Source organism: Chionomys nivalis, chromosome X, assembly GCF_950005125.1.
Source record: "Chionomys nivalis chromosome X, mChiNiv1.1, whole genome shotgun sequence".
Lineage (NCBI taxonomy): Eukaryota > Metazoa > Chordata > Mammalia > Rodentia > Cricetidae > Chionomys > Chionomys nivalis.
This window is the reverse complement of record NC_080112.1, coordinates 121,554,311-121,580,927: the sequence shown is the minus strand read 5'-3', so window position 1 is coordinate 121,580,927 and position 26,617 is coordinate 121,554,311. Positions and strand designations below refer to the sequence as shown.

The window sequence follows — 26,617 nt, the reverse complement described above, 5'->3', positions numbered from 1 at the left end:
AGAAAGCAAAGGTGAGAAGTAAGTTGAGGTAGGCAGTAAGAAAACAGTGAAAAGTTAGAAAAGATTAAAAGCCAGTAAGAGCAAGAAAATTTACAGAAGTTAGATCAAGGGATAATACACAAAGATTGAGAGAATATTAAAGTGTGCAAAGCAAGTAATAGGAAAACAAAACATTGAAAGAGAAAGAACCTAGTAGGCAACGGTGATACAAGACAACGGTGAGGAAGACAAGGAGAGACAGAAGAAAACAAATTGAACAGGAGAAACGAGTAGACTCCAGCATTAATCGCTTCGTGGGAATAGGGAGAGATGAAGACAAAAAAGAGATAGAGTGGGTAGAGGAGGAAGGGTAGAAGAGCTAATGGGAAAAGAGTGAAAAGGGAGATTGTGATGGTGAGAGAGGGGTTTGAAGAGGATTTGTAAGGAAGGAATTCCAATACACTTGCAAAGGTGTGCAGGGTTTACCCAAGAGACTTCAGCCCTACGAAGTTAAAGAAGTGGAGCAGTTTTTTTTTTTTAAAGTAAGTATAAAAAGGTAAGGTGGGAAAGAGGGGACTGTAAGTTATAAAGAGGAATGAGGCAAAGAGGAAGGGAGACAGTAATCTTTAAAAGGGAAGAAGGAAAGGAGGCAGCATGCTTGTTATTCTACCCGTGGAGAGGATTGAAATCAATAAATTACAAAGATGCTGTCTGAAAGAGGAAGAAAGAGAAAATGAGGGAGGGAAGGAGGAGGGATACAGATGGGAGGGAAGGTGGAGGGAAGAGAAAAAGAAAAGGAAAGAGAGAGGAGAGGAAAAAGGGAAGGGAGGAAAAAAGGAGAAAGGAAAAGAAAAAGAAGGAAAGAAGATAAGACACAAGAGGGGAGGAGGAAAAGAAGGTAGATAACAGGGACAGGAGTGGGGGTCAAGAGGGAAGGAGAGAGGAAGGAAGGGAGAAAAGGAGGAGGTAGAATTAAAAGGCAGGAAAGGGAGGGGAGGGAGGGGAAAATAAGAACAAGAGGAAGAGAAGAAACAGGAAGGAGGGAGGGGTAAAGATGAGAGGAAGAAAGTAAAGATGGGGAGAGGGAATAAAGATGGGAGAAGGATGAATAAAGATGGGAAGAGAAAGAGGAAAGATAGGAGAGGAAAAGGGGAAGATGGAAGGGAAAGGTGGGAGGAGGGAGGAAAGAAGTTGGAGGAGGAAGGAGGGGAAGGCAAAGAGGTGGGAAGAGGGAGGAAAGAAGTGGGAGGAGGGAGGAGGAGAGGTGGGAGGGGGAAGCATAAAGACGGGAGGAGGGAGGGAAAAGAGATGGAAGGACAGAAAGAGGTAAGAAAAGGGTGGGAGGAGGGAGGGGAGAGGTGAGGGGAAGGATAAACATAGGAGAAGGGAGGGAAAGAGGTAGGAGGAGGGGAGAGAGGTAGATGAGGGGGGGGAAGAAGGAGAGCTAGAAATAGGAGGAGGGAGAAGAAAGGGGAAAAGTACAGAAGAAATGGAGGGAGAAAGGAAGGAAATTAAGAAAAAGGAGAGGAAAGGAAGGAGGAAGAAAGTATAGAATCAAGGGAAGCTAGTAAGGATAAGGAAGGAAGGAAGGAAGGAAGAAAGAAAAATAAAGAAAGCAAAGACAATTGAAAGAAATGAAGTAAAATTTGAAGACAAGGGAGAAACAGCAAGGGGAAGAAAAAAGGAGGTAAGTTTAAAAGAAAATCAAAGTTAGTGGAAACAAGAAAGAAAAGGAAATTGTGGGAAAGATACTTTAAAAGGAGGGGCCAATGAGTAATTCAGGCCTTGTGGGGCAGGGGTATCAGTTTTTAAAGACAGGATATGTAGAAAGATTAATAATATGTCTGAATTTTAGAAAAATAAACCAGAAAGAAAACCTATAACAGTATGGCAGAAAAAGAGAACTAGAAACAAAGCAAGAAAAGAAAAAAAATTGAAAGAAGGAGGAACCAATAAATTGTGAGCTCATGAAAAGAAATGGAGAAAGGAAGAATGGAGGAGATGAAGAATAGGCTATAGAAGGGAAGGGGAGAAGAAAGAAAAGCATAAAGTTTTTAAAAAGCAAACATGAACAAAGCAAAGGTAAAGAAAAAAACTAAAAACTTCAGGGAATGGAGCAACAAGGGATAAAATGTAAACTAATGGAGATACAATAAAGAAGAAAGGTGGGAACTAGTGAGATGGGGAGGAGACATTTTGAGAAGCCAGCAAGAGTGGAAATAGAGGTTATAGGTCGATAAAGAGGCAGGAAGGTAGCATAAGGATAGCAAGAAAACCCTCAAGAGAACAAGAAAAATGGGCACAATAGGGGAATTCAAAGTGTAAGAGGATAAAAATAACACAGGTGATTTGATAGAAAAGCAAATTAGCATAGACTGGATTCTAAAAAGAAGCTAGTAAATTAAGATTATATAAAAATGCAGGTGGGAAAGCAAAGGGTTAGCAAGCAGGAGCCTGTGGAGCTAGAGAGATGATTCCTTGATTAAGAACATTTGCTGGTCTTGCAGAGGACAAAGCTTGATGCCAACACCCACATCAGGTGACATTCACAGATGCCTGTAACTCGAGTTCTAGGGTTCTGGCACCCTCTTGTGGTCTGTGCAGGCTCCTGAATATATGAGATATGCATACATACACTTGGGCTCACACACATATACACATTGAATAAAGTAACAGGAGTTTGTAAATGGAGGAAGACAAAGGGGAGAAGTGGACGAAGAGTGATGGGAAAAGTAATGAAGGCATAGGAAGAAGGGGAAAAAGGGATTAGTGAGGATGAGTGAGAGAATGTAACCCAAGAAGGCAAGAGAAAAAAAGGTAAGGTGGGGAAAGGGAAAGTATTAAAATGAGTAGGAAATGTGTAGTTTTTAAAATTTGGGAATTGATTATGAAAGAAAAATGAAAAGGAGCAAGTAAGTGAAATAGATTTGCAACAGTAAAAGATTTACAATTCAATCAAAATGTAAAAGATAACAGGCAACACCTTAGCCAGGGAATGGGGGATCTAGCTCAGCAGTTCAGAGAATTGATTGCTCTTTCAGAGGATCCAGGCTTAATTCCCAGCACTCACATAGTGGCTCACACTGTAATTCCAGATCAAGGAGATAAGAAGTGTTTTTTCTGGCCTCGGGGCACCAAGTACATGCGGTGCACAGACACACATTTGGCAAAACACCTGTACACATAAAAATAATAAAAATAGGTAAAGAGATGGGAAAAAAATAGTATGTGGAGTCAGTAAAAGGACAGTGTGAGAAAAAGGAAAGACAGGAAAGAGACAGGTAAAGGTGGATAGAATAATGAGTAAGAAAGGAAAGGAAATGAAGACAAGGGAAAGAAGACAGAAGGTGAAAAGAAAATAAAGTGAGGGAAGGGAAGGAAGAGAAGGAAAAATAAAAAGCAACCTTCAAGGTTTTGGTTCTACTGCATGTACAGGCTTTATGGGAGCCTAGTCTGTTTGGATTGGGGGGGGGACCTCGGACTTCCCACAGAGCAGGGAACCCTGACTGCTCTTTGGACTGGAGAGGGAGGGGGAAAGAGAATGGGGGGAGAGGAGGGAAATGGGAGGAGGGGAGGAGGTGGAAATTTTTAATATTAATTAAAATAAATAAATAAATATATGCATCGGGGGGGAAAAAGCAACCTTCAAAAAGGGAGTAAGACCAGAAAGACATGGCACAGACCTGTAATCCCAGCACTTGGAAGGTGGAGGCAAGATAATCGTGACTTCAGGGCCAATCTGGGCTACATAGTGAGTGACAGGCCAAGCTGGGCTACAAAGTAAGAATTTGTCTCAAAAATCAAAAGCGGAAACCAAAAGTGATTTAGAAATGAGAGGAGTGTTGGAAAAGAGTCAGTACGGAAAAGTAAGTTCAATTGTTGGTGAAAGTCAAAGGTTTAAGAGTAGACAGGAAAATCTAGAACAATAAAGGATTGGTTCAAACAGACAAAACCATTAAAGGAGAAAATGGCAAATAGGGATTTTGCAGAAGTAGTAAAATAAAAGAAAAACAGAAACCAGAAAAGATAGTAAAGAAGGAAGGGGGTATTCATAGAAAACAAGAGCCAGTCAGCAGTTAAAACCACTGGGGTAACTGCAATAAGAGAGAGTCAGACTTTCAACAGTCCACAGGCTGGTGCAAACTTAGTCAAGAACTTGAAATTCCTTCTGAGTTTCAGAGGAGAGGGGCAAAGGGTGAAGAGGGTCTAGTTAAAGGAACCTAATAACTTCTGTAGAAGACAGGCCAGAGTGATGGAATATCCCCTGAGGAGGGGAAGAGAACAGGGGACCAGGCTGGGCCCTGGGGACGATGATGTGTGAACTCATGCATCAAGGGTTTTGTTCATGCTGGGTTTTCTATGGAAGTGCACTGATGGGCCTACCAGAAGAGTGACTTGTTTGGTCAGCAAGAGGCTTGGCCAATAGGGAGAGATGTGAGGGAGGCAGAAACATCAGTAGAACAAAGTAAAACAGAGTGGTTGGAAACAGCTGTGTCGGGGGAGAGACGTGGATAGGACAGATTTTAAAGGGGGGCCCAGGTATATAGGCTCAGGTCCTCCTTTCCATTCCCAGAACCACAAAGGGAGGGGATAGCACTGATCTTTGTTTTTGGTTTTGTTTTTGTTTTTTAAAAAAAGTCAGTAGTGAAGACAGAACAAAAATATAGAGAAAGGAAAAAAAGAAAAATGTGTACTCAAATATAAGCAATATGAAGAGAATTTAAAGAGAATAAATGAACAAAGAGAAAAAGCATAGAAGACAAATCAGTGAAGAGTTGAAGGAGAGGGAACATTAAGACTGGGACGTAGGGACTAGCGACACAAGTGCAATTGTATGGTGGGGACAGACTTTAGAAGTAGGAGCCATGAAAAAGAAAGACAAAAATAAACTCAGAAAATTTATCATTGTAGATAGATAGATAGATAGATAGATAGATAGATAGATAGATAGACAGACAGATAGATAGATGATAGACAGAAATAGATAGATAGATAGATAGATAGATAGATAGATAGATAGATAGATAGATAGATAGATAGATAGCAGGAAGATAGTAGGTAGTAAATAGAGGTAAAAAGGAAAGGAAAAACATGAAAGTTAGAATCTAGTAAAACAGTATATAAAACAGAATGAGACAATGGGAAGAGAAGAATTTTAGAGGCAAAACCAGATAAAAGATGGAAGAAACACACATGTACAATGGCAACAGGCAGCAGTCTGTAGTGGTTATAGTTAAAAGTTGCTGGGGCCCTAGGATCCTGTTCTCTAGACAGTAATAAAGCCCTTCATCTTAAATTGAGTACTTCAATCAATGCCATTTATTAGAAAGAGAAATTCCTAAAGCATGAGGAGTTCCAACAGAGGACACCATCAAGTGGCAAAGGGTACATGCCATTAGTGTGGGGGAGGAGAATTAGGGCAAAGACAGAGCTGCTTCAGGCTGAGAAAAGGTACTGAAGATTGACAGCAATCAGGGTCCCTATTTAGAGGTCTTTCTAATGACCTGTGGTAAAAAGGTAGAAGACCCATTTTAGGTTATGTGGGCAAAACCACCTGACATCTGATGGATCTCACAACACAAAGGATACTCACAAGTGAGAAGTCCTCCAAGTTGAAAGGACCACATAAGCCATTGAGTTAATACTTTACTGTTGAGCTTTAATGTTTGAATGATGGAGGCCAAATGATTGGAGAACTTGGAGGAGATAGTGAATGTTTAATTGGAGAAGATAGAGAATAATTGGAAATCAAGCTTAGTAAAACTAGTAGACATGAAGAAACTCTAAGGACATACCAAGACTTTTTGGATGGTTCCAAGGAAGGGCAATGGTTCTCAACCTGTTGGTCACGACCACTTTGGGGTCACATATCCGATATTCTGAGGAAGCAGAGGCAAGTAAGTGTGATGTCTATATGAATTCTGGTTCAGCCTGGTCCATATAAGTTCAGGCCAGTCAGGACTCCATAGTGAGACCCTGTCTCAAAAAAGAAAATAGTTAAACAAATTAAAGAAAGAAAAAGAAAAGAATGCATTGAAAAGAAACACAGAAGGAAGATCAGAAAAAAGCAATGATTGGGAAAAAGCTAAACATAATAGCATTAGAGGAAAGAGAAAAAAGCAGATAAGAAATGTTTCTCTAGGGTGAATCAATAAAAAATACTACTACAAAATCTAATGAAAGTATAAAAGAGAATTACATAAGCTCTAAATGGGGACATAATTTTAAAATTCAGGAGCAGGAAAGAAAAATAGAGACAGTTATCTGATAGGTAGGTAATTGGTGGATACATGGGTGGGTAGGTAGACAGATGGACAGAAAGATAGAGATAGACAAAACATGAATTAATAGGTAGATAGACAGATAGATGCAAAAAGATAGTTACAAAAAAGAAGTCAGTAGAAAAGAGTGTGACAAAAATTAAGTTAAGGAAGAAGACAGTTTAAAAAGACCAAACAGTCCAAAAAATAAAAGAAAGCAAAAATGATAGAAGACATAGGGGAAATGTGCGGAATAAAGAGGAACTGAGGAATGGAGAGTTCCTGGTAAATGTGACTGGATAAATAAAATAAGATGGAAGATAGGTGGGAAGGAAGAAATAATGGATGAAAGGAGTATGAAAAGGTACAAGAAGTAGATTTCTGGCTGTCTGACTGACTGGCTGGCAAGAAAGAAAGAAAAAAGGAAGGAAGGGAGAGAGAGAGAGAGAGAAAAGAGAAGAGGAGAGGAGAGGAGAGGAGAGGAGAGGAGAGGAGAGGAGAGGAGAGGAGAGGAGAGAGAAGATGGTAGATGGATGATAGACAGGTGATATAAAATCCAGTAGACCTAAATGTGTGAAGATAATATGACAAATTATGTGTATGGGGGAGAAACCAGTAGAAAATGGGGAGTCGGAGTAAGTTTCAGAAGGAGAAGAAAGAAGGGAGAAAAGATAAAGGAAAGGTAAGGGGGAATAAAAGGAAATAAAAGAAGAGTGAGAAATAAATGAAGAAAAAGGGATAGAGGTAGCCAAGATTGTGGGTAGAGTAGCAAAGACAGTAGAAAGCAAGACAGATGAAAAGGAAGGAATAAGGGATGAAGGAAATTGCAGGAAAAACAGAAGAGAATGAAAGGTGATCAGGCATAGAAGAAATGGGGGAGAAGAGAGAGGAGGGAGATGGAAAACACAAAGATTATGGAGATGGGGTAAATAAGGCATAGGGAGAGATATTAAAAAAAGACCTTTGGAAGAAGACGAAAATAAACACAGATTAATAGTGATGGCTAGGTAGACAGGAAGAAATGTATGGATAAGACAGGAAGACAGATAAAGCACAGATCCAGGGTTGGTGGCACATACTTGTAAGTCCAGAACACAGGTGATACAGGTAGTAGGACCACCAGATCGAGTTCAGCCTGGATTACATAACTAGACCATTTCAGAAATATAAATAAAGAGTAACATAAATATATTGACAAGTAGGTAGTGTGGAGATATGTAAGTAGCTATTTTCAATGATAGGCCGGCAGGTAGACAAATAGGGAAGTAGATAAAAGTGTAGGTGGGTAGGTAGGTAAACAGACAGATTGAGATTTAAAAGGCATAAAAGAGCATCAAGGCATGAAGCAGATACAAAGAGTTACAATGATAGAGATACCAAGAGTAAAAGGGTTTTTTGCTAATAAATGAAAGAGAAAGGAATCTAAGAATGACAGGAAAGGAGGAGGAGGATGAAGGAAGAAAGAGACAGGTGAAATGAAGCAAGGAAGAAAAGAAGAAAGGAAAGCATGATGAGAGAAACAATGAAATTGAGTGCAGAGGGATAGAGAAAGAACTAAAGGACAGAGGAAAATAGTTAATTGTGGTAAGTCTATAGGAAAGAGTGTGAGAGTAAGAGTCAGGTGTCTCGAAGAGCAGTATTTGTTTTAAGCAAAAGCAAGGAGGCTGGGAAGATGACTCAGTAGACAAAAGTGTCTGCCTCCCAATCACAAGGGCCTGGATTCAAGTCTCTGGAACTACATATGTTCTGTGAGAGACCTTGTCACAAGGGAGTAAGGTAGTGATAGAAAAAGACATCCACTGTCCTTCTCTGGCCTCTGTATGCATGTGTATGAGTACACACACCCACACATGTATGCACAAACACATGTAAACAGCACACACAGTACATGCCAAAGAAATAAAATAAAACTGAGAAAAGCAGGGAAATACAGAGGTCTGAATGGAAAAATTCAACCGAAATATAGATACATTAACTGGATAGCAGCTAGAGAAGAAGTGAGAATAGCTACAAAATAGAGAAAAAAAAAAGAATGATTTTTTTTCCTTAATAATGGAACGAAGGAAAAGTACAAAAGTTAGAAATAATGGAGACAATGAAAAGTAAATTAAAGAAGAGCATACATAAGCAGGAAGAGTCAGGAAGAACAAAGTATCTACAAACAAAATGAGAAGAAAGTCAGAGGCAAAGAGAGGAAAGAAGGGGAAAAATATAAAGAGAGGGGAAGAAGGGCTAGGGGCTGTGGCTCTGTGACTTAGTTGCTTTGCAGCCAGGAGGACCTGAGTGTCATCCCTGAAACCATGTGAAAATGGCATGAGGGCATAAAAATGGTGTAGGGGAACAGAACTGTAGTACAGACACTGAGGGTGCAGAAACAGGATCCCCCACCTGGGGGGCTGCGTAATCAGCTAGTCTGGCCTGTTTTGTGAGTGCCGGGACAAATAGAAAGCCTATGGCAAAGGAAGTGAATAGCCTTGCTGAGGGTGACACCAAAGCTGCCTTTTGGCACACACACACACACACACACACACGCGCGCGCGCGCACACACATGCACACACTGAAGAAAACAAAAAGAAGCATACCGAAGTGTGAAGGAGTTGGTAAGAATAAAGTATGCAAACAAGGTGATGAGGAAAGGTAAAGGCAGAAGAGAGAAAGATCAAAAGCAGAGAAAAGTTTTAAAATGACTCAAGACTCGTGGGGACAAAAAGGGAAATGTTGTGAAGGAAGGGCCAGTAAAATCTGTTTGAGAGAAGTAGCTGAAGAAAGATGGAGGGGAAATGAGCGACAATAAAAGAGTAAGAAATGCCAGCATTTGAGAAGAAAGGAGCACGCTCAAGAGGCTGAGGCATCAGAAACACAGCAAGTTCCGGGCCTGTGTACTTTACATATGGAGGTCAAATCGAGCCTGGAGTTACAGAAGGGGGGGGGAGCAGAAGAAAGGGGAGCTGGTGCGAAGGAGGGGGACGCTGGAGAACAAGGAAAAAGTGTTCACTGTAAATCAAGAGTAAAACGCTACTCCAGAAGCAGAAGCAGGAGACAGAGAGGATGAGACTTTCTACAAGGAGCTTTAAGTGTGCAAAAATGTGTGAAATATAACAAATTAAAAGAGGATGTGAGGGAGAAGAAAGAGGGATTCAAAGATGACTTTAAAGGGTTTGGAAAATCAGATGAGTAGATGGATAGGTAGGAAGGCAGACACAGATTGCACCATAAAACTTGAAGGCATACATATGAAATACACACATAAAGTTGTATGCATCATATGCAGAAAATTTCAAAAGAAAAGAAGTACATGTAAAAATGGTAAAGTGTGTTTTAAAGTATGCCAAGTAGAAGGCAGGCATGGTGGCATACATCTTTAGTCCCAACACTCTGGAGGTAGAGACAGGCAGATCTCTGTGAGTTTGAGGCTAGCCTGGTATATAGAGAAAGTCCAAGGACAGTCACAGCTACATAAAAGGACCCTGGCTTGGTAAGAAAACAAAAGGGGGGGGGAGCTGGGTGGTGGGAGCATGGCTTTAAGACTAGAACTCAGGAGACAGGCATAAGTTTGACGCTAACCTGGTCTACAGAGTGAGTTCCAGGACAGCCAGGGCTGCACAGTGAAACCCTGTCTCAGAAAAAAAAAATAGAATTATGCTAATAGAAAAAAATTGAATAATGAAGGAAGAGGGAAAAGAAGGAAGTGAGAGACGGAGGAAGGAAGACGTCAAGCGAAGTGAGAGGAGATTAGGAGCAAACAATGAAGAAAGGGGAGAGATAGAAGTTTAAACTTGTAAGTCTATGCAAAGTAATGTTTTAAGAAGAGCATTTGAGTATAAGATAAGGTTAGAAAGGTAGGATTAGCAAGAAAAGTCAAATCGTAGAGAACAAGATAATACAGTGATGCATTTGTAAGATGTCAACAAAGTGGTACAGAAATAAAGATGGATGAACTGGGGACATAGTGAGTGTAAGAATGACAGAAGTTCTAAAAGAAGGGGCCAATTTTATTTTTTATTTAATTTATTTTACTTTTTTTTTAAAAAAAAGAAAGCAAGCTATCTTTTTTCATATTACATATCAATCCCAGTTCCCACTCCCCTCCTCCCATTTCCTTGACCTACTCCCCCCAACCCCCCATCCACTCCTCAGAGAGTTGCTTTGGGGAAGGTCCAAAGCCCTCCCTACTATATCTAGGCTGAGCAAGGTATACATTCAAAGGGAATGGGTTCCAAAAAGCCAGTACAAGCAGTAGGAATAAATCCTGGTCCTGCAGGACGGTGCCAATTTTAAATGTGAAGGAAAGACAGTAAAATAAAGAAGGCAATGACAAAGATCGAAGAAAAGAGGGAGGAATTTAAAATGAGTCAGTAAGGAACAGGGATAGACAGAGGATATAAGAGGGAAACCCGATAAGAAATCAAGGGCAATGGTGAAATGTAGAAGAAAAGTTTGAAGTAGGAGTTGGGGAGGGGAAGGCACTTGATTAATAATTAAAGGGACAGCCTACAGCTAGGAGAAAAAGTCAATTAATAGATATGGGAACAGACCAGTAGAAAAGTAAGTGTGACAAAGAAATAGAGAGAAAGTGGAGGAAGCAACAAAGAGAATCTAGGGCTACAGATGCAGCTCAGTTGGTAGAGTGCTTGCCTAGTTTGCACAAAGCCTTGGCTTGGGTTTAATTTCCAACATCACAGCTAGGCATGGTGGTACATACCTGTAATACAAGAGAAAGGAAAATCAGAAATTCAAGTTCATTCTTAGCTACACAGTGAGGTTGAGGCTAGCCTTGACCAAGGAAGAGTGAGTCAAGAATTGCACCTGCAGATTATAATAAAATATAGAACAATCAAAATATGTTCTGTAAAGAAGGAAACAATGAAAAAAATATAGGACTAAGAATGAACGAGAAGGGCTGAGAGAAATACAGGGAGGGATTGAGCAAGTTTTACAAGGGAAGCAGAATAAGGGCTCTTTTAAATGGTAATAGGAGAGAAAGAGAGAGAGAGGAGAGAGAGAGAGAGAGAGAGGGAGAGGAGAGAGAGAGGAGAGAATTTGAAGAGGCACAGCAAGCAAGAAGAGATGAGACAGAAAATGCCATTTTTACTAAACAGCCATGAAGAAGCTCCTAATACAGTTCAATGTGTGGCCCTTTGCTTCAGATGCTGGGCTACATTAGGGACATTACTCCCTCTGTTCAAAACTACAGATGGCTGCTTCTAACAGAAAGGATTTGAGTACACATTTTATGTGCTAGTCACCTCAAATCATCTCGAGAAAGACAAAATAGTGGGCCTATAATCACTTCTCTGGGGGATGAGGCAGGAGGATCATTAGTTCAAAGCTTGCCTGAGCAACACAGGCCAACACCAGAATCAGCAGCTCCTCTACTTCTTAAGCTTCTGTTACAAACCCACAGATAGCTCATGACATTGCCACTGAGCTGGGGGCATTCCAAGAAAGCCTCGAGCTAAAATTTGACTTTAAGTATGACAACTAGGAAATAGAAATTCGTAGACATACTGGATTTTGTCATGATATCTGTGGCTTACAGTGCAAATAAATATTCTGTGTTTAGCCATCACATGTTGTGTTATATATATTCCGTATACAAACCATGCCATATAATCTATTGCTCATTGGAGTCAACTCCCTAGTTACTCAGTTGTATTTTTCTATCCACTTTGTGTAGCTGACAACTCTCACGTGTGGTTCACAACACTGACTTCCACACAGGCTCTGCGAGTGAACTCATCTCTATACTTTGCCTTACCAGTGGGATCGTGAGCAGACCTTAGCCTGTTCCTCTGTTCTTATTAGCCCTTGCTCAGCATCCCTGCCCCCTTCTTTTACCTGTCCAGATTGCTGAGCAGAGGTTCTAGGGATTCTCTGAAGCCTGTGGCCCTATGAACCTCCTGAGGATCAAGGCCAGTGCCAATGTGCTTTCTTAATCTCCTTCTCCCTTACTCTCCCCAAGACTTTTAGACCCACGGTAATATAACATGCAGCCGGGAACAGATTTATTTGCCACATAAATTCGTACAGCACCAGAGTTTTCTGTATTGTTGTTATGTTGAGCCTTTTGGAAAAGCACCGCTGAGTAGTAGTTGCCATTGTAATATTTGACATTTTATCATTTTGTCATCTCCAGTGTTAACAATAAATGTCTTTTTTTTAAAAAGCATCTGTGACAACCCAGAAGAAACCAAGTGTCACAGAGCCAAAGACGTCTCAAGAACACCTGGAACAAAAACGTAACTGATAGGATTGGAAACTAGTAATTAGTGGGAATACTGGACTTGCTAATAAGTCTTCTGCTTAGAATGCAGAAAAGTCATCTACCCTTTTCCACCAAATGGTGTTTTGTGGGTAACACTCATGATCAACACTCACCATCTTCACTTCTCTAGACCACACCCCTTAATTACTCCATTATGCTCCCTCCACACCCCCAGAGCAGGGCACACTATTTTTTGCGGTGAGAAATCTCCAAACCCATTTCAGAGCCCTGACTTTCTCATGACTCCCACTACTGAACTTGTCTCCCTACTGTCCTGTTACCAATGAGAGCCTGAAGCAGCTCTTCAGTGTGTGTCTCTGTTGATGGCACCCCTCTGCCTCTGGTCCTTTCTTTCACCTGGAGAACTGTATCTAAAGCCTGTGGCCCTGTGCAGTTAAGGACCAAGACCATTGCCTGTGTGTTTTCTCAGTCCTCTCCTTCCCTTGCCTTTGAGCCATTGAGACACAGTTACATTGGCAGCGGAAATATTCAATTCCCCACATACTTTGAAGCAGTACCACAGTGTTCCTCACTATTGTTCCCCCATTTCTTTTGGAAGAGCACAATTGAATAGTCCTTATTTTAACATTTGTTAGTTTATCATTTCATCTTGACCACTGTTAAAAATAAATGTTCTTTTTCTTATAGCATCTACATCAAGTTTAAGAACAAGTATTTCTGACCAAAGACTATTACAACAATCAAGAGAGTCAAAATGTAACTATTGTGTTGTTATTGGAATTTAATAAGTTGTGAGACCTGGCAGTGATCACTCCTGCTTAGCATGCAGATGAACTCATTGTCCCCATTTATCAAATGATGCCTGGGGATAGTGTTTGCCAGTGGCACTACCATCTATATTGTCACCTAGATTAGACTCTGGAACTACTCAATTCCTGCGGCTTTCTCCTCGTTCCCATGAGCAGGAAGGCCCATTCTATGAAGCCAACAACTCTTCAAGCCCAGTTCAGAACCCTCACCCACCCTTGTACTGAACTTCCTTCTGTAATTTTCCTTACTGAGAAAATCTGTGGCAGATTTTTCAATCAATGCCTTTGCTGCTGCCACCCCTTGCTCTAAGAGCTCTGCCTCCCAAGGAGGATTGACCTCCAAGTCTATTGCTGTCTCCACAAACAACCCTACAGATTGCTGAATGGAGGTCCTGCTACTACTTATCTTTGTAGGACTAAAGTCTGTGACCTCGTGAGACTAGCTGACACCAAGAGTCCTGCTGATATGCTTTCTCAATCCCGCCCTCCCTTTGGCTCTGGGCTCTTGAGACCTCTAGTGACATATTGTCACTTGCAGTAGAGATACTTTATTTGCTCCCTGCATTTCTGTGTGAATAGAATGTTGCCCACTCTTGATTCCCTGGTCCTTTTAGAAAAGCGCAACTGAGTAGTAGTCGTCAGTGATCCTTTTAATATTTGTGATTTTTCTAATTTTGTCATCTCCATTGCTAAAAACAACTATCTTATTTTTTTAAGCTACCTCACAAACCACAAAAATCAGTTTTGACGAAGAGAAACCTTCATTTTATGGACTTCTGAAGACACAATGTAATTAAACTTTTATGATTAAAAATGAGTAAATCGTGGGACTACCATACATAATGCAACAATGCTCCATCTCTTTCCATTAAATGGTGCTTTGGGTTAATGCTTAGGAACTGTGTCGCTTTCTCTACTGCCCCCGAATAAATGCCTTAATTGCTCAGTTAATGATGCTCCCTCCACACCCCCAGAGCAGGGCACACCACTTTTCACAACTGGAAATCTCCAAACCCATTTCAGAGTCCTGACTTTCTCATGACTCCCACTACTGAACTTGTCTCTGTACTGTCCTGTTACCAATGAGAACCTGAAGCAGGTCTTCAGTGTCTCTGTTGATGGCACCCCTCTGCCTCTGGTCCCTTTCTTTCACTTGGAGAACTGTCCTTCCAGATTACTCCATAGAGGTTCTCCTTGTGCATCTGAAGCCCGTGGCCCTGTGCAGTTAAGGACCAAGATCACTGCCTGTGTGTTTTCTCAGTCCTCTCCTTCCCTTGTTGAGACACAGTTGCATGTGCCGTTGGCAGCGGAAATAGTTTACTTGTTTGTCATTTATAGTCCTGCACCGCAGAATGTCCCCCTTGTTTCTTTTAGGAAGGCCCAGTTTTAGTGATTGCTGTCATTTTAACATTTGCCATATTCTCATTTATTCTTTTCTGGTTAATAATAAATGTCTCCCTTTATGTTTCTCCAACAGACACAAGGACACCGAGTTTGCCTGAGATGCAGACGTTTCAAGACGTTTTGGAACCCAAACGTAATTGAAATTTTATCACTAGAAATTAGTAATTTGTGGGGGGATTCTGGAATCGGTAATGTAAGGAACTCTTCTGACTATAATGTAGAAAAATCCTCTATCCTCATGCAAAATGTGGTATTTGGAGTAATGCTTACCATGAGCGGCACTACCTTTGTCACCCTCTGAGTTAGACTCCTTAATTACGCACTTGGTGCTAATCCCACAACACTCCAGAGTAAAACAGGTCTTGCCTTGTGGGTGACAGCTCTCCAAACCCCATGTCGTAACCCTGCTATTCCCAATAGGCCTTGCTATTGATCTGTCTCTGTACTTCTCTGTTGCCAATGCGATTCTGGGGCAGAATCTGTGCCTCTGCTGCAGCTACACTTTGCTCAGCAGCTCTGCTTCCCATGGAGGTTTTATCTCTAACTCCATTCTTCTACTCAGGTGCATCCTACCTGTGTCCAGGGAGAGCTATGAATGCTGCCCAATACAAAATTATAAACTTATATGAAGCATTAAAAGATTCGTTTGCAATATTGTTTATAACACTGTTCTACATTCCTCAAGTACCAATACTGCAGATAACAGAAATGTGACAGGATATCAGAGGCTTGGCATACCTGCCTAGAAAACTAGCAAGCTAGCCTTTCATCTTGATGAACAGAGATTCTTCTGATACTTGTGAAACTTGCAGCTTTACTTGTCACATGACATCACATGAACCAGAAATGGTTTAATTGTAACATGTGTTTTTGCAGCAGTAGGGTGTTCCCCACTCTTCCCGCCCTTTTCAGAAAATCTTGATTTGTAACTATAGTTTTAATATTGGTCATTTTATTCCATCACGTCCAGTGTTAATAAATGACTGTTCTTCTTTTTTTTTTTTTAAAAGATTACTATCATCCTAGTGAGAAGAAAGCGAGTTTTGCTGAGCAGATATTTTACGAACCGACTGAAGAAAAATGTAATCAAAATGTTATGGGTGAAAGTTAGTAATTGGTGGGAATATAAAAGTTTGGGAACCTCTCCTGTTAAATGAAGAGGAACCCCCTCCCCAGTTCAAAACCCCAACTTTCCCAAATCTCCCCCTCTTTAACCCATCTCTGTACTTTTCTATCACCAATGAGACTCCCAAAATATACCTTCATTCCATCTCTGCTACTGCTGTCCCTCCATCACCACCTCTGCCTCCTGCAGGGTTTGCCTTGAAATACTTTATTGTACCTTGAGAACTCCCCGCCAAGACAATTGAGTTGAAGCTCTTGTTGAATGGGGGATCTACTAATGTTTCTGAAACCTGTGGCCCCAGAAACCTGAGTGTATCACAGCCCCCTGCTAATGTGCTTACTTAATTCTGTCTGCCGTAAGCCTTGAGGGTTTGAGATTTACTGTCAGTCATTTCCTAAGTTGCACAAATGTTATTCGTTACATAGATTTTCTGCAGCAAGAACATGTTCCTCCACTCCTGTTCTCCTGGTCTTTTGGAAAACCCCAGCTGACAGTAGTCAATTACCATGTTAATGTAATGTCATTGTATGAACTTGTCAGTCCCATTGTTAAAAATATGTCTTTTTTTTTTTTCAAGATGGTCCAGTAAAGGCAAAAAGATCCAGTTTTATCGACCAGAAATTCATTGAAGAACTTCTAGAAGCAAAATGTAATTGCAATTTTCTGCTTAGAAATCAGTAACTTCTGGGAGTACTGGATTCAGTTTTGATCTCTACTGCATGCAATGCAGACAATCCCCTACCATATACCAAATGGTGTTTTGGTGAAACACTAACTTTGCCACCCTCTCCGTTGCTCTCTGGGTTACACTCCCTAATTACTTAAGTGGTGTTGCTCATTCCACATTCTCAGAGTGGGGGAAGCTACATTTCCTGCTACTACTCTCCAACTCAGTGCAGAACAATGATCTCCCACCTTCCCCATACTCCCTGCTACTCAACATTTCTCTCTGCATTTTCACTCCCAAAGGAACTGAGGCAGTTCTTGAGCCTCTGCTACTGTTACCCCATGTTTGGAAGTTCTGCCTGGCAGGAAGAATTTACCTCTAACTTCACTTTTTTTCTACTTGGTGAACTTGACTGCTACGTTCCTGACCGACAGTCTAACAATACTTTTGAAGCCTGAGGCTCTGGAAACCTAATATGGCCTTAGACCCCTAGCCAGTGAGTGTCCTTGCCTTCCCGGTCCTGCCCTTCCTTTGGCTTTGTGCTTTTGAAACCTATATTAACATGTCGCGTCATATTTTCTCCCATGATTTTCCCCACGCATGTTTCCCTTAGTACTTTTAGCAAAACCCAGTGGAGGTCAGTCAGTTGTCATTTGAATATCGGTTGTTTTGTCATTTCCATTTTTGAAATTGATGTCTCTTTTTCTTTGAAGATCTTTACCCAAATACTATGAGAAGAAGTTTCACTGATCACAGACTGACGGGAGACAATCTAGAACCAAAATGTAATTGAATCATAAATTAATTAATATATGATTGGTAATGGTCTCTTCTGCTTAACTATCCTCTATTTTCAGCCATGAAATGACATGTCCTATATAGTGCTTATGAAAGTGTTGACCCCTTTTGTGGTCCCTTGAGCTAGCTTTCCCAGCAGCTAACTGGTAATGCTCTCTCCATACTACTTGAGATGATAGCTCCTCTTTTGTGCAGATGACCACACTCCAAGCCTAGCTCAAAGCACAACTACCACTATTGTGGACTTGTCTTTGTTCTTTTCTGTCTCCTACAAGATCCAGAGTCAGATATTCAGTGTCCTCCTCTAATGCTGATATCACTTTCTTAGCACCTGGACCTTTCAGGCAGGGGTTACCCTGAGCCCTTGATCCATCTGGAAACCTATCTTATTATATTACTGAACAGAGGTTCTACTGATGTCTCGGAAGCCTGGCCCTACAAGTCAAGAAGGATCAAGGCACCTGCCAATGTGCTTTCTTAACCCCGCCCCTCCTTTAGCTACAGTGACATTTTCATCACTGGGAACAGAGGTGCTTTATTTACCGCACATACTTCTTCAGTATCATAGTGCTCCCCGGTCTTTCTCCACTAGCTGTTTTAGAAAAGCCCAACTCAGTAGCAGTCAGTGGTTCTTTGAATGTCCCCTATTTTCGCATGTTGGCAATTCCACTGTTAACTTAATTCTTTTTTTCTTTTAGCAACTTCATCAAACACAAAGAAAAGAAGTGTTTCAGACCAGAAATTGTTTTATGAACCAGTCAAAATAAAATGTAATTGAAATTTTATTATTACAAGTTAGTAATTAGTGGGCATACTGAATTTGGTAATGAACTCTTCTACTAACAATGCAGCAAAGGCCTCTAGCCTCTTCCATCAAATGATGTGTTGGGGGCAATGCTAACCAATGATCGCACCCTGCCATCCTCTGACTACTTGATTGGTGCCCCTCTTCCCATATTCTCTTGAGCAGGGTGGGTATGCCACTTTCCCCAGTAGACAATTCTCCAAGCCCAGTTCTGAAAGCCTGTGTCTGCTGGTATTTCTTCGGCTGCCACCCCTTGCTGTTCAACTCTGTTTCCCAGGGAGGTTTTACCCCCATCTCTTTTTGTTCCACCTGGAAATCCCCCCTTAAATGTTGCTGACAGAGCATCTATTGATGTTTTGGAAGCCTATGGAAATATAAACCTAGCAACAACCAAGACCTCTGCTGATATGAGACCTCAAGTGACAAAGCCATGTCACTGAAAATAAAAACATAAGTCACATATATTTCAACAGCAACACAGTTTCCTCACTCCTCTTCCCTGGTCTTTTTTGAAAAGTCCAACAGTAGCAGTCTGACACCTTTTTAACTATTTGTTATTTTATCATTTTGTCATTTTGACTGTAAAGATTTAATGTCTTTTTGATTTTGTTTAAGCAGCTCCACAAAATGTAAAGAAAACAAGTTTTTCTGAAGAGGAATCATTTCTACAACTCATGGAAGCAATAAGTAATTGAATTTTTATTCTTCTAAATTAACAGTGTGTGAGAATACCGTACTTGGTAACGATCTCTTCTGCATAATACAAAAACATCCTCTCTCTAATTCAGTTGCATGGTTTAATTTGTGTCATGGCTTTGAACAGCATCACTGTCCTTATCGCCTCCTGGATGAGAATCCCTATCCCTCACCTGCTGTTGCTCTCTCCACACTCCCCCAGCAGACTAGACCATTCTTTGCAGCTCACAGCTCTCCAAGCCCAGTTCAGAACAGTGGCTTTCCCAAGCCCCTATCTCTTAACATATCTCAGTACCTTCCTATTCCTAATAAGATCCAGAGGCAGGTCTTCATTCTATGCCTCTGGGGCTGCCATCTATGATTCTGCAACCCACCAAGTTGCTCCATTGCTATGTCTACAGAGAAGAGGGGTAGCCTCTATATCCTTTGTTCCACTTACATAACTATCCTTCCTTAGTACTGAATGAAGGATCTACTGAAGTCTTTGAAGCCTCTGGCTCTATGAGACTAAGAAGGACCAAGAGCTCTCCTAATGTGCTTTCTGGATCTTGTGATTCTTTTGAGTTTTGAGACATATGGTAGCAAGTCATATCACTGGCAGCAAAAATCCTTTATACACATATATTTCTGAAGCTGTGTACTATTCTCTATTCTTATTCCCCTGGTTTTATTCTAAAAACTTGAATAAAAATCAGTTGCCATTTTTAATATTTGTTATTTTCTACTTGCCATAACCATTGTTAAAAATAAATCTCTCTCTCTCTTTTTAAAGCACCTCAACAATATGTAAAGAAAACAAGTTTCGCTGACCAGAAATCATCTCAAGAATCTCTGGAATCCAGACGTAATTGAAATTTTTATGGTTTGAAATTAATTTGCGGCAATACTAGATTTAGTGATGATGTCCTCTGTGCATTACACAGGATGGCGTAGTCATTTTGACATTTCTGCCCATGCTGACTGTGGAACACGCACAGGACCAGTACTATGTGTTACATGTAGTCTTGCTTTTTGTTGCTGCATTAGCCGCCAACCTAACAATAGACCAGTGGAGCCTATTCTATAATTGTGGAGTCTCCTTAAATTCCTCAGACATTCAGGGAGTCTCCCTGTTGTCCTGCTTCTTCCCCACAGTTTTCATCTGGATACAAGAGGCATGTCTTTTATTTTCACTCAACTAGATGTGTATCAGCTGCACTGACACAGGAAGTAACTATAGCCACAGATTCCCAGGCTCCTTCACATCCCACTAAATTTCAACAGGATATCCACATGCTCTGCATGCACATTAAAGCTTAGGCAAAACTGGATTCCATGTTCTCATGGAAGCAGAATAGTGTATTTGGGTGAAACATCCTCTGTCTTTCCTGGTCTCCAGAGGATGTCCTTATCACCACTCTGAATGTCTTTGGCCTCTTCAAATTGACAGTTGAAGGCTGTTATCAGCTCATGATTTATGCTCTTATCCCTAGTTTGAGTGGAACCTTCTAATTCTCTTTTCTACACCCTGACAATTATGCTTAGATTCTGCATATTATTCAAGGTAGATCACCTTCATAGTGACTCCTAGGAAGCTCCGTAGTTAGAGTCTTAGAGTTTTCTAAACATAGCTATACCGCAGGGGAACCAAGAATGGTACAGAAAGTAAAATTCTAGGAAGAGTGCCTTGTGCTCAGCCCCACTCTATAGCCAGGTTGTTGTGCTGTGCCTTGGGTAACAAGGAGTCAAGGGTAGAGATGACCTAAGAGACCTCCTTCCAGAGTCTTAAACAGTGCAGCAGTGGTCCTTCTTGTCTGCTCTCCATATTAACCAAGGTTCAGAAGAAGCCATGTGTGAAGCCAAACTGATACCTTTGCTCTCCCATTTCTCACCACCCTTCCATCTTCCCACCACTTCTGCGCTGTTAATGGAGTGTCATTTCAGCAGTAATTGTCCCTAAGTAATATCTCCCATCTTTCCTACCCAAGATAACTCTTAAAGGTGAACAAACATATTTCCTGTACACTACATGTTAGTCAAATTTCTGATTCTATGACAAAATACCAGAGAGAAGTCACTTAAAAAGAGAATAGAATTATTTTATATGAGAAAATTGACTGTCAAAAGAAAGATTTAGTCTGGCTCATATCTTTAGAGGTTGCCATTCATGAACATTTGGAGCTGTTTCTTTGAGCTTGTGGTAAGGTACTACAAAATGGTGGATGGGGAGGGGGGATCTTGCTTACCTCATACAAGACAGGAAGTAAAGATAGGGAATGGGGGCAAGCATTTAAATATACCCTTCAAGGACGTGCTTCCTGTGACCTAATTTCCTCCAGCTCATTCCCACCTCCTATAGTCTGCACTACTCCCGATGGTACCATCAACTAAGGATCAAGTCTTATGCACTTTATGAGGTCAGTTTAATAGATCCAAACCACAGGGCTGGAAGGATGACTTAGCCATTAAGAGTACTCACTGAGCTTTACACGGGACCTGTGTTATTTCCCAGCACCCACATGGCAACTCACAGCCATCTGTAACTCCAGTTCCAGAGGACTCAACATCCTTTCAGGCCTTTTGCAGGCACTGAATATGGTGCACTTAGATACATACAGGAAAACCATTTATACACATAAATAAAATATTTTAAAATCATCTAAACAACAGCAATATATGAGAATTTTCTGAGCCAAGCAGTTCTTACTGCTACATAATGCTGAATGCTATCTTGGTAAGCAGCATAAGAAAACTTTTCATTATGATGGAAGTACTTGTTGGTTCTAATGATTATTTTATAGGTTTAATATATCAAGACTGAAGAAATTACACATTTTAATTATATGCAGTTTATTCTACTTCAATTATAGTTCAATGAACTTTTAAAAGTATATAATTTTTTTTTGGTCTCCTTCAGGATCAAGCCAACAGTCTCAAAGTAACATTAAGGTTTTTATTAGGACGTCAACAACTTTACCACCCCAAGTGAGGGACATACAACATCCAGCCGAGCAAAAGGTAGAAAGTTGTGTTGCATGTTTCGTTTTGTTGGGTTGTACGGGGTAGCCCCTTCCTTAGCTTGATACTGTCCAGTAAGAGAATATGGAATCCTAGGCAGATCTTACCCTCTCCATGATAAGGTATACTGAGTCAGTCTCATGCTTAGTGTAGCATGAACTTTAGCAGAAATGAGATTAAACATTGGATGATGGTGATGATCACGAGCATGTTGACAATGACAAAGACAATAGCTAACGTTTACTCAGAGTCTACTGTGGACCATGTCCTGGCCTAAACAAGAATGAAGGAAAGGGGTAAGTTAGGATAGTAAGATGGAAGACAGTTATCATCTAGGGGTAAAGCACGCATAAACAAAAACCTTACAATATAGCAAAAGATTTTATTTTTACAAAATTCAGTGGGAACACAGAAGGTATAGAGAGCAGTCCTGCCTTGAGAGGTCTAAAGGGAGGTTACTAAAGAAAGGTTTAGTTGATTTAAACCTTGAAATATAAGTAGGGATTTTCCATATTGATAGATGGAAGGAGACACTGAAGCAATATTGCAGACTGAGTGAAAGTATGGGCGCCAAGGAGATGGACATGAGCCTGTAAAAGTAGATTGAAGCCAGAACCTTGCTGAAGTACAAATTTGTCCTCTCAGCAATGGAGCCATTAAAACTTTTTTAGTAGGAATGTGGGAGGAAAAAAGAATTATTTGGATTCTAAAATGATAACCTAGCTGCAGTTTGTGGAAAGGATGATAGAGAATAAGGGAAAGTTATTTCTAAGTCTTCTGGGATAGTTGGGACAACAGTGTAGAATACTGGACCTGGGAAGGTAGTTCAGTGGCAGAGTGCTTCCCTGGCATGTAAAAGGACATGTGTTCAATCACTAAGACTGAAAAATGAAAACAGTGTGAGGGCCCTAACTAAGGCAATGACAATGAGGTTGAATTAGAGGCTACAGAGTCAAAGAATCTCAGAGTTTGTTTCAGAACCTGGCCACTGAATAAATGGACGATTTCTGAGGTAGATGAGGAAGATGATGATGATGAGTTTCTCAAATGCTTCCTCTCAGAGTGCTCAGGCTTACTCCCTCATCAGAACTCACTGTATTTGTCCATTCTAGTAGCCGCACTTCTTGAGGTCAGAAATAGCCAATTTTCGTTCCAGGAAATGTGCTCAATAAACACTAGATTTCATTGAATTAGCCTCCTCTGAAACAAAGGAAACAACTCTTAAGTTTTTGGCATTGAGTACTGGCCATGTGTTTAGCCAAACTATAAAATACAGAAGAGAAACAAGTTTAGAAAGATGGGGTGTTCAGATACATAGGACATTGTTTTGAACTAGTTAGGTGTAGGTACCTGTGTGAAGCACAAGACAACTCTGGCAGTCTGTATTAGCCTTGAGAACAGTGCTAAGGAAAGAGTTGGGGATTAAAGTAATCTGTGTTAGATTACTGTAGAGTAGATTAACAGCCACTTTTAGAAACTTAATCGATGTATTTTCCTTTTAATGTTATACCGTGCAGCATGATAAAGAAAGAAAGACATCACATCATTCATATGACAGAGGTAAAAAAATGAACAGTATTCATGGTGGATTTTTTTTTCAGTTGAATAGCCAGTTTTGTAGTTTTTCATGATTATAAAGTTTGTGTTTTCTTTGCTTACAAGAAGCTTTAAATTCAATGTGTTAGTGTCACTCTTACACTTCTGGACAGCGGCTAGGTGAATGGGCCCTTTTGGGATTTATAAAGTATAATGAAATTAGGGTCTTTGCCATATCCTTCTGTACATATTCCTCACATATTATACTGTGGTTTTGGAGCTTTGATAAAGAAAAATCTCCAAAGAAGGTACTTACCCTATACTTGCTATACTTTTCTTATAAACATAACACAAATGCAGCCTATCTTCTATCTCCCAAGGGCTGGACTAGAGGTTAGGCAAACCTCTGCTAGTCCCTACAAAAGTTTCCCAAACATATTACACATGCGCATGCACACACACACACACACACACCTATGAAGAACACTAGGATATCACAACCTGGGTGGTTATCAAGTCCCAAAATTGTACTGTACACAAAGCCAAATGTGACAAGCCTCTGCTAGTTCCTACAAAAGTTACCCAAGCATATTACACACACACACACACACACACACACACACACACCTATGAAGAACACTAGGATATCACAACCTGGGTGGTTATCAAGTCCCAAAACGTACTGTACACAAAGTCAAATGTATCATCTTCTAGTGAACCAACATCCTGTTTCTCCATTCCTTCTGTTCTTGTCCAGGCATAAAAGCTAACACATATTTTTTACTCTATTGCCTATATTTTACATTCTAAAATTTCATTATTCTGATCATCTTCTTAAACTCTCACAACCCCATTTCCTTTCTGTTTGCATCACTATGCTCTTTACTCTTGCAGTAACTAGCCCCCTAAGATTAGTGAGCCAGTGAAATTTAACAGAAAGAAGAATTTTAAAAGCCTTGGAGTCACCCTATCTTTGGAGGTTCTGCCTTATCTTGTATAAATAATACCTCCATGTATCTGTTAGTAATCTAGTCTACTAGTAATATAGATTCCCAGCAAGGATGACTGTATGATATTTTTATATTCAATGGTACTTCTTCTTCACCCTAGGAGTCAAAAGAGGCTCAATTCCTGCTCCGTCTCACTCTATGCAAGCAACAAATGTTTCCAAACAGTCTCTTCATGATACTACAAAACAAGAGGGGGATATTCCTTTTCAAAACACACATTGACAGAGCAAGTGATTTATGAAATTATTATCAAGATTAGTGTAAAACTTTATACATTAAATGACAATTTAAAAAAAAATCTCTATTCCTTGACCTTAATGATTCTAGAAAATATTAAAGTGTGAATTTCAGTAACTGTGATGGGGTACTTCTGCATGCTCACACTCATTTCTACTGGTTGTGTTTCTGTAGCCAGACTGAACATGTGTGGAACACAACTGACAGTCAGCAAGCTGACAAATGCAGCGAGCCTTGGGTTTTAAATTTGTTGGGCAGATCTGAATTTGGACACTGTATTTGCCTGTTTTTCTTTTGGTTGTACTAGAGATTGACTTGGTCTTGTATACACTAAAAAAGTATTGGCCCACACACCCCTATTTTACTTTTTTAGTTTGACTTACAGTCTTATTAAGTTGTTCAGAGTGGCCTCAAATGTATTTGACTCAGGCAGGCTCAGCTTCACTCAAGTAGCTAGAATTACAATCCTCCCCCCACCAACTCAACTTGCCACGATTCTTAATAGTGATCATCTGATCACAGTTAAGATTTTTACTCTTAATAATTATCAGGTTATAGGGCCCCTCACTAGTGAACTGCAAAATATTTAAGGCACATGCTGTGCCCTCCAAAGGAAACATTCAATTAACTGTGAATTGCTTCTCTTCTGCTGCTGACAGAGAGCAGGGACAGCCATATTGTCTCATCTGTCCCTTTTGGCACTGGTACTCAGCCATTTTGGGAAGTTCATTAGCAGCAGTTATTCACAATGAAACCTTTGGTGTCAACATGGATTGCTTCTAGTGCAGTGGTTCTCAACCTTCCTGATACTGTGACCCTTTCATGCAGTTCCTCATGTTGTGGTGACCCTCAACCTTAAAATTACTTCATTGCTAAATTGGAACTGTAATTTTGCTACTGTTATGAATCATAATGTAAATATCTGATATGCAGGATATCTAATATGCAACCCCCAAAGGAGTAGTAAACCTCAGCTTGAGAACCACTCCTGTAGGGGGTGCCAATTACTCTGACAGCAGTTAAATCTACATCAGATCTAAGGTTCCATCAGCACTGTGTTAACGGCTTCTGCTACTCTAAAAAGTCAACATGTTTTGAGGGCAGTATTATCAAGAAGGAAACTTTCTGATGTCCTCCTAAATGAATTCTACATCACTGGGGTAGAAGTAGCCTTGGGCGTGCTAGGCAGGCATGGTGCCAGCATCCCCAGTCACAATTAATTCACTTCCGAACATTAATGAATTTCATTTACCTTTTAATTCTCCAAATAATATACATATAGCATAAGCCAAATAAAACATGGTTTTATATACACATTTACACACAAACACATTTCAAATTAGTTCTTAATTTTGGGGATTTTAGAATGAGCAACAGCCAATGTTCAAGTCCTTTGAAAGCTGCTGTGGGGGACTTATTTCCTTGTTTATGTTATTTTGACATATACATCTGACAGATAGTAGTTTAATTTTTAAAAAGAGACCAAGAAATCAAGCACTTAAACATGGGTCATGTAAACATTGACAATATTTATTAAGTAAATCCTATGACCCATTCAATCACATGTTTATTGAGCTTCTGCTATACATACCAGACTGGCTAATGAACATTCAAAGAAGCAAAGCCATGATTCTGACCATTATATTTTATAGTTTGGTGGAGAAGTCATGTCAGTAATCACACCCCCATATGATCAGTGCATAACAGAAGCAGATAAACGTACAATACAATGGAAATGTGCAGAAGCTACAGAGGCTTTTATACAAGAAGCCACAGTTGAGCTGACACACGAAGGGTTTGCTTTTCCAAGCAAACAAAGGAATGATGGGGATGGAGCCTTCTAGCAAATAGGAATATGTTTGCCAGGTAACAACATTACAGTACAGTATATTTTATATAAACCAAGTATTTCAATATTGCCCTAGCTAAAAGCTTAAGGAAATCACAGAAGATGAAGTGTGACTGGTAGATAAGGACTGAATCACTAAGATTTGGATAAGATACATCAAGCATCTACATATACATCACCCTGTTAGTGAAGAGAAGCTATTGAAGATCTTCAGCAA

At 40.3% G+C, this 26,617-nt stretch overlaps 1 protein-coding gene across 1 annotated transcript in view; it reads left to right on the top strand.

Moving 5' to 3' along the window:
* LOC130868623 (fibrous sheath-interacting protein 2-like) overlaps window positions 1–24,796 on the top strand; it is a 30,099-nt gene extending 5,303 nt beyond the window's left edge. The window contains exons 9-21 of the mRNA XM_057760776.1: window positions 12,408–12,479; window positions 13,154–13,222; window positions 13,993–14,064; window positions 14,741–14,812; window positions 15,690–15,761; window positions 16,383–16,454; window positions 17,186–17,257; window positions 17,969–18,040; window positions 18,691–18,762; window positions 19,544–19,615; window positions 21,668–21,768; window positions 23,286–23,328; window positions 24,726–24,796. Coding sequence (XP_057616759.1) covers window positions 12,408–12,479; window positions 13,154–13,222; window positions 13,993–14,064; window positions 14,741–14,812; window positions 15,690–15,761; window positions 16,383–16,454; window positions 17,186–17,257; window positions 17,969–18,040; window positions 18,691–18,762; window positions 19,544–19,615; window positions 21,668–21,768; window positions 23,286–23,328; window positions 24,726–24,796 — 932 coding nt within the window. The remainder of the gene's footprint in view (window positions 1–12,407; window positions 12,480–13,153; window positions 13,223–13,992; window positions 14,065–14,740; window positions 14,813–15,689; window positions 15,762–16,382; window positions 16,455–17,185; window positions 17,258–17,968; window positions 18,041–18,690; window positions 18,763–19,543; window positions 19,616–21,667; window positions 21,769–23,285; window positions 23,329–24,725) is intronic.
* The last annotated feature ends 1,821 nt before the right edge of the window (window positions 24,797–26,617 follow it).